This window comes from Muscardinus avellanarius (assembly GCF_963383645.1).
Source record: "Muscardinus avellanarius genome assembly, chromosome: 4".
In the NCBI taxonomy this organism is placed as follows: Eukaryota; Metazoa; Chordata; class Mammalia; order Rodentia; family Gliridae; genus Muscardinus; species Muscardinus avellanarius.
In genome coordinates this window covers 111,295,244-111,303,480 of record NC_137789.1, presented here as the reverse complement: position 1 = coordinate 111,303,480, position 8,237 = coordinate 111,295,244, and the positions used below count along the sequence as shown (strand labels likewise).

General features: G+C 57.5%; 1 protein-coding gene across 1 annotated transcript; it reads left to right on the top strand.

Annotated features, from left to right (window-relative positions):
• Nucleotides 1–2,863: 2,863 nt before the first annotated feature.
• On the top strand, nucleotides 2,864–8,237 carry EGR2 (early growth response 2; the record flags this gene model as incomplete). The annotated part of the gene is made up of 3 exons (XM_080693588.1): nucleotides 2,864–3,086; nucleotides 5,535–5,643; nucleotides 6,991–8,237. Exons 1-3 carry the CDS (start codon nucleotides 2,988–2,990, stop codon nucleotides 8,235–8,237), a joined length of 1,455 nt encoding a protein of 484 aa, XP_080549714.1. The 5' UTR covers nucleotides 2,864–2,987.

Genomic DNA, 8,237 nt, shown 5'->3' with positions numbered 1-8,237 from the left:
GTCTTAGGCAATCATGACTAATGATGTATTGATTCACCTTTTATTTTATTTTATTTTATTTTATTTGCCGGTGGTGGTTCAGCAAGCTGCAGATGTGACATGATGTGTTTCTAGTAGAAAGGCTGCAGTTACACACTCTACTCATTTTAAATGGGACAAAATTCACATTGTCTGTCATTTCATTATTGAGAAATAGACAACTGAGGAATGTATTTCATTAAGATTGTCACTGAGACACAATACTGATGCCAATAAGCATTTCTGTGTATGTTCTCCTTGATGAAAACCTGTTGGCATATTCTTATTCACTTGCAGAAGCTAAGTGGTAAGAAAAAGTCTCAGATTTAAAAATTAAAATGACACTGTCATTAGCCAGAAAAAAATAATAGCAGTGTAAAGGAAGAATCATAGAGATTAAAACCACTTTTAGAGTGGATTGCTAGGAAGGCTGTCTGTATTGACCGCTGGCAGCCCCAGTGCACTAGGCATCGAAGGCAAGTCGGGGATTCCTACCCACAATGGACTTTACCCAGAAAAATTACTTTGCTTTCTCCCACCTTGAAGCCTTTCCACACTGCTCTTTCTCCCTGGACTGTTCTTTTTCACTGATCTTTTTCTAGTCCTTGTGCATCTTCCAGATATCTGTTTTAAGAATTTTCCCTCAGCCTCCTAACCGCCATTGGAGCCTTTGTCCTTCTCTTTCATTGGGGTCAAACATCATCATGGTATAGCTTTGTGATGCACCATTCAAATTCCATGGGAACAGGGACCCGACCTGGTTTTAGGCACCACTTTATCCTTAGGGCTTGGCGTAGTGCTAGACATGTAGCAGATGCTCAAGAAACATCTGAAGGGACCCTGACCACCCTCTGCATGGGTCAGCACTGCCACTCCTACGAAATAAGATCCTAAAGGTCTTCTCTCCTCTTGTCTGAGTTATTCAAATGACACATGACTTCGGTTGCATATTAGACTGGTGCAAAGTAATGTGTTTCTCAGACTCTGCAGCTTTGACTGGCATGACCTGGGCTGGGCTCCTAGTCCCTGGGATTGCCAGAGTAGCACTAAAGATGCTGAGTGTAAGGAAGCATTTACCAGTTTTCACAGCACGCAGGGGACCAGTAAGAAGGTTGACTGGACAGCAAAGTCGAGAATTGGCCTAATTTTCACTTATTTGCACTTGCCTTATGCCACTGAGTTTGAGATTCACACCCTCACTCCTTTGTCTCCCACGCCCCTAGCAGCATTAGTATAGAAGTGAATAAAAATGGCATTACAACAGGTAAAGCCTATAATGGTGTTCGGACCTGCTCCTTAGTAAATCAAAATGCAAATGTTAAACGACTTTGTGATGTGTCCCAGGAAAGGCTGTGATCCCTTCATAGCTTTGCGAATAAGAACTGCGAGACTAAAAAGAAAAAAAGCTAAAAGCCACTCCGAGAGGGGACTCTTGACAGGGTCTGGCTGTGTCCCCGTTCATCCCCTCCACACCACCCCCACCTGGATTGAGTGTATTAAAGAGCTTCTCTTCTTCTTTCTTACTTTGCTTTCTGGGTCTGAAGTTTGGGCAAAGCAAATTGGAACCTGGCAGCAATTTGCTACGCTCAATAACACTGATACATGCCACTTACTTGGGCAAATTTGACAACTCTCTATTTTCAAAAGTAATTTCTATCAAAACAAAAATAAATTTAAATGCTTCAAAGTAGGGACCATCTTTGTGCTCAACTCTCCCATTTCCCCCTTTCCCCTCGCACAGTTTCTTGCTCATGAATTGCATTTCAGGTTTTTATTTGCCCCTACCCGTTTCTTCTCTCATCCCTTCTTGCCTCGGGGAAGGATACTGTGGGGTTGGCTTCTCTTATGACAGCACCATTAATATGCTGGTTCTGTGCCAACTGGATCATTTCATCCATAACACAGGTCTGGAGAATCCCCAAACCCAAATTCTCCCTTTACCCTGCAGGGGCTTGTCCGCAGAGCCCCATCTCCCTTCCCCTTAGAAAGCCCTGCCCTCAGCTCCCCTCTCCTAAGAAACGCCAAAGAAAGGAGATAAAATTGTGGAAGTGCCTCCTCTCTGGCCTGGTGGGCTGGGCCAAGCACCCAATCCTCAAAGAACTGTCCATTTCCCGACACTGGGTTGTCTTGGGTGCACGACACAGTGACTAGCACACTGTACCTGGATTCAGAAGACCGGGTGGCACGTTTGAACTGGAGCACTTGACCAGCCGCGCAACTTTAGACAAGTCACCTTGGCTTTCTGAATTTATCTACCCACGGGATGGCTAGCTTGAAATGAGTGTCCCTTGCTTTGGGTCTATTAACCTGCGCTATCCCTGTTTAAAACAAAGACACCCTTAAAAACAAAAGATACAAGAAGTTATCTACTGACCAGTTTCCAGAGGAGGATCAGGAAGGGCCTCCTCGGGCTGGCCCCAGGCACCTTCTTGGGGGTCTGCACCGCCTCCCCGAGCTCCCCGTGGCCCAGGCCCCCTTCCCAACCGTGGCGCTCTTGGGGCTCGACTCCGCGAAGCTCTTGGGCCAGTCCTTGGAAAGTTCGTTATCCCAGGGGGTCAGTCACTCCAGTTTATCCTAACTTGCCTTCGCGACTCCATGGTGGGACCTCCTCTCTGCTCTTACCCCCACTGTCCTCCTGCGCTGGGTGGCAGCCGCGGGCCCGGGACTCCCCCTGGGCGGGCGTCCTGCCCTGGGAGCCCGTGCGCCGGGCACTGGGTGTCCAGGGGCTCCCCCTCCGGGCGGCGCGCGGCTGCAGCCGGCGGGGTGTGAGCACGTCGGTGGAGGGGCGGCCGCCTTGGCTCGCCCGCCCACGTGCACCGCGAGGAGCGAAGCCGGAGCAGTCGCCGGCCCGCGGCTGCCACCGGTGGGTGCCTCACCTCTGGGCTGGCGGGGGCCGTAACCCGAGCCCCTCCGCCAGGGCCTACATTTGCATAATTCTGCCCCCCCTTTCTTTCGGACTCAGGCTGGAGATGCGAGTCGGGCTCCCCTCCGAGACGTCGTCTTGCCAGTGGTCAGCGCCAGGACCCCGGGACCGGCCGGAGCGCCGGCGGAGTGGGCTGGCGCACGTGGTAAGAGCGCAGCTTTCTTTTCTTTTCCTTTTATTTTTTTTTTTCTTAGAAACGGGACTTGGCACGTTTTGGCAGGGGCGGTGGAGAGAGGGGGATGGCTACCGACGTGCCAACCTTCCTGCGATTTCTTTCCTTGTCCCTGTTATTTTCAGTCCCAGTTGGAAAAGGGAGCGCCGCGCAAACTTTTACAGATGTGCTCCGGGCGTGCGAAGTCAGGGAGATGACAGGTGCCCGGAGGCCAGGTGTCCAGGCGGGCAGTGGGGAGCAGCGGCGGGGCTGGGGGAGCCGCGGTGCGCCAGGCCGGGCGGGCGCGGCGGCGGCCGGGCAGGTGAGCGGCGGGAGCGCCTGCAGCGCCGCGCTCCTCCACGGAGTGGCGCCGTGGCTCCTGCCGCCCCGGTGCCCGGCGCACCCCGGCGGCCGGGGGTCGGGGGCTGGCCGGGGGCGCCCGGCCCACGAGGCTGCCTCCGCGTCCTGTTCCCGCCTCCGCGGCTTCGGCGCCGGCACAGACCACGCGGGCTAAACAGGCAGGGGCCGGGGCGCGGGCTGGGACGGGAGCCCAGGGTCCAGCGAGCCAGACCCGACGATATCTAGACCCCTGAAAAGCAGTTTTTTTTTTCTTAACTTTAATTGCTTTGGGAACTTAAACTGAGAGGTTTAAAAAAGGGATTAGTTTTCTATTTTTAAATCGCAAAGGGAAACACGCGTGGGGCGGTGGCGGCGGGAGACGGGTTGGGGACCCTGTGTCACTCAGGCCGGTCTGGGCTCCTCGACGTGCGATGGGGAGGGGGCTATTTCGCCTGGTGTGTGTGCTGGGAAGTTGGCGCTGGGATGCGCTGGGGTGCACCCCCGGAGAGTGTGCTGGCGGGGTCAGGACTTGGGGGCGGCTGGGGGAGGGGGGCAGCGTCTTCGCAGAGCATCTCATCTGGCCGGCCTTGGCGTCCGCCCCGCCGCCGGGGACCCTGCCGGCTAGGCGGGCTCGGGGGCGCGTTCGGTCCACAGGGAGGTGTGTGGCTAAAGTGTGTGAGTGGGTGTGTGAAGAGGGCAGCCGGGGAGGCAGTGTGTGTAGCGGAAGTGGAGCAAGTGTGAGTGCGTGTGTGTGCGTGTGCGAGACCGGGCAGGGTAGTGTCCAAGCTTCCATCTGGACGCCCCCACGCCGCCGACCGCCCAGACGCGCCGGGAAGGGAGCCCGCTGGGCGCAGCCGCTGGAGGGGGCGGGAGCGCGCGGGCAGAGGAAGCGGGTGTCTCCGGCTGAGGATTTCTCTCGAAGCTCCCGCAGTCATTCCGCTCCTCCTAGGGTCTACCCCCCCCCCAGCCCCACGATGCCCAAAATACTTAAACAAACAAACAACCCAAACCTGTTCCGTTTTCGCTCCTGTATAAATAGAACACACTTTTCAAAAAAGCAACACCGCATTCACTCTTATCACCAGCCACTTCTTTCCACCAAGTAATTCAGAAAAAAGCAGTCAGCTTCCGTGAATGCATGTAGTTTTTTTTTTTTTCTTTCTTTCTTTCTTTGCTGCCTCCTTTTGGCTTGCGGTTTTGAGCTGCCAAGAAAGTGAGTAGGGGTTTGACTGTAGTGTCTCGGCTAGGCTCGGTTTCTTTCCGAAGTTTAATTTTCCGGAATGGCTCCCAAACAAGGGCTGGGGAGGCGGAGCCGCCAGTACCGGATCTTTGCCTTTTTTGGAAAGTCCGGGAGAACCGGAATTCCTCCCCGCCCCGGGAGGCTGAGCCGCAGTCCCCACCCGCTCACTCTCCAGCAGTGGCTGCGGCGGGGTCCGCTGCGCGCCCCCTCCCTGCTAAGCCCTGCTCCCGGGACCCAGGCTCCGGCCGGGCCGCGCGCCTCGGACCCCCGAGGGCTCCCGCGGGCTGCGAACCGGTAGTTGCGATCCGGGTTGAGCCCCGGCGGTGGAGCCCGTATGCAAATCAGCCATGTGACGGCAAAAGCCGCCTGGCCCAGCCCTGTTCCTCAGTCCATATATGGGCAGCGACGTCACGGGCATTGAAGACCTGCCCATAAATACTTAGAACCACACTTTCCGCCTAACTGAGAGAGCAGCAATTGATTAATAGCTCGGCGAGGGGACACACTGACTGTTATAATAACATTACACCAGCAACTCCTGGCTTTCCAACTGCCGGAACACAGACAGGAGAGAGTCAGTGGGAAAGAGCCATTTTTCTTCTTCTTCTTTTTTTTAAAAAAACCAGCAACTTGTTTGCTGGTTTGATTTGTTGGATTTTTTGTTGTTGTTCTTGTTGGTTGTTTCTAAGTGTGGAGGGCAAAAGGAGATACCAGCCCAGGCTCAGTCCAACCCCTCTCCAAAACGGCTTCTCTGACACTCCAGGTAGCGAGGGAGTTGGGTCTCCAGGTTGTGCGAGGAGCAAATGATGACCGCCAAGGCCGTAGACAAAATCCCAGTAACTCTCAGTGGTTTTGTGCACCAGCTGTCTGACAACATCTACCCGGTGGAGGACCTCGCCGCCACGTCGGTGACCATCTTTCCCAATGCTGAGCTGGGAGGACCCTTTGACCAGATGAACGGAGTGGCTGGAGGTAAGCCGCGATCCTCGTCGCAGGCCAGAACTCGCACGGCTTGGAGGAGGTGGGTGGAGAGCGGTGGGTGATCGGGACTCGGAGGAGAGCATTAAGCATGGAGGTGGACGGTGCTGGCCTCACTGGCTTGGAAGACCAGGTGGGTGCAGGAGGAGCCCGAGAACACAGGGAGCAGGGCGTTGAGGCTGGACGCGCTGGCAGATGCACCCGGTGGCCCTGGAACCGGCGTGCGTGCGCTCAGGCGCGCCCAGCCCCTGGCGGGCACCGGGCTGAGGATGCGAGGGGCGCCTCTCCCGGCTTCCGAGCTTGCGCCGGCCCTGCGGCCGGATGCACTTCAGCCTCCCCTCGCCTGGGGTAGAGGCAAAGTGACGGTAAAGTTCAGGGCTCCGAGAGAGAGAGAGAGAGCTGCGCGTCTGCGAGCGGAGCGCCACAGGAAAGCGTCCGCAGCTTCCTCCCGGGCTACTCCGGGAGAATCCTGAGCGCGCCCCTCGTGCAGCCTGGAGGCGCGCCCCCACCTGCGCGCCGCCCGCGACGTGAGGGGGTTAGCGAGGCGGGGGCTCCGGCCGGCGGAGGCTGCGAGGAGGTTGCGGGGGAGGCCGGGCGACAGCGGGAAGCAGCCCCCGGACTGCCGAGGGAGGCCCGCGGGGGCACGGGCGCCGTGGTTTCCTTGGCGATGCTACCGAGCGTTGTCTTCCGCGGCCCCCGCGCCTTCCTAGAAGCCCGGACACTGCCGCGGTCGGGACGTACGCGTGTCGGGCGAGACCGAGGATGTGGGGAGGGCAGGGGAACCTACAGACTCCTTCCTCCGCAGCTCCCATCCCCTGTGGCAGCCGTCCCCCAAAGCGCTGCGGGAAAGCGAGGGAGGGAAGGCACCCGGGATAAGGAGCAGGGGAAAAGCAATCCCCTTCTTGGGCTCCCTTCTCGGGCCCGGCACCTTCCCAGCACTAGCTGGCATCTGTCTATACTTGGCTGGTGTCTGCCCTGGTAACCCAGCCGTGGGACCCCCAGGCAAAGGAGGGGGAGAGAAGTTCCAGGCAGATGGGAAATTTGTAATGTTGTTGTTTGCTATTATTGGGTGTGTTTACTGGGGACTAGAGGCACAGATGGCTGGGGGGTAAGGGGGGGCTGGGAGCTCATCCTGCTTTCCTGGAGGTAGCTCTTGAATCCCAGACTTGGGCTAGCCTCCCTTACTGCCTGTAGGCCCACTTTGCCCACCTGTTGGAGTTGGTCCTGCTCTACAGTGCTGGGCTCCTCGGCTTTGGGGATGAACCCATGGGAGCAGGGATGAGCGGGGATTCTTGGCTGCATTCTCATTCACCACCTCCGTTCTGCCTCTTCTCTCCCCAGATGGCATGATTAACATTGACATGACTGGAGAGAAGAGGTCCTTGGATCTCCCATATCCTAGCAACTTTGCTCCGGTCTCTGTGCCCAGAAACCAGACCTTCACTTACATGGGCAAGTTCTCCATCGACCCCCAGTACCCTGGTGCCAGCTGCTACCCAGAAGGCATCATCAATATTGTGAGTGCAGGCATCCTGCAGGGGGTCACCTCCCCAGCTTCAACCACAGCCTCATCCAGCGTCACCTCTGCCTCCCCCAACCCACTGGCCACAGGACCCCTGGGTGTGTGCACCATGTCCCAGACCCAGCCTGATCTGGACCACCTCTACTCTCCACCACCGCCTCCTCCTTATTCTGGCTGTGCCGGAGACCTCTACCAGGATCCCTCAGCATTCCTGTCTGCAGCCACCACCTCCACCTCCTCCTCCCTAGGCTATCCGCCTCCTCCTTCCTACCCATCCCCCAAGCCAGCCACGGACCCAGGTCTCTTCCCTATGATCCCAGACTACCCTGGATTTTTTCCATCTCAGTGCCAGAGGGACCTACACGGTACAGCTGGCCCAGATCGCAAGCCCTTTCCCTGCCCCCTGGACTCACTGCGGGTCCCCCCTCCACTCACTCCACTCTCTACCATCCGTAACTTTACCCTGGGGGGCCCCAGTGCCGGGGTCACAGGACCAGGGGCCAGTGGAGGCACCGAAGGACCCCGGCTGCCCGGCAATAGTTCGGCAGCAGCTGCGGCGGCAGCGGCCTATAACCCACACCACCTGCCACTGCGGCCCATTCTGAGGCCTCGCAAGTACCCCAACAGACCTAGCAAGACACCAGTGCATGAGAGGCCCTATCCATGCCCAGCAGAAGGCTGTGACCGTCGCTTCTCCCGCTCGGATGAGCTGACACGGCACATCCGAATCCACACCGGGCACAAACCTTTCCAGTGTCGGATTTGCATGCGCAACTTCAGCCGAAGTGACCACCTCACCACTCACATCCGCACCCACACTGGGGAGAAGCCCTTCGCCTGTGACTACTGCGGCCGCAAGTTTGCCAGGAGTGATGAGAGGAAGCGTCACACCAAGATCCACCTGAGACAGAAGGAGCGGAAAAGTGGTGCCACCTCGTCGGTGCCGGCCCCCTCCTCGGCCTCCTGCACCGGGGGCTCGCAGGCTGGGGGTGGCCTCTGCAGCAGCAGCAACAGCACTATCGGAGGGCCGCTTGCCCCTTGCTCCTCTCGGACCCGGACGCCTTGA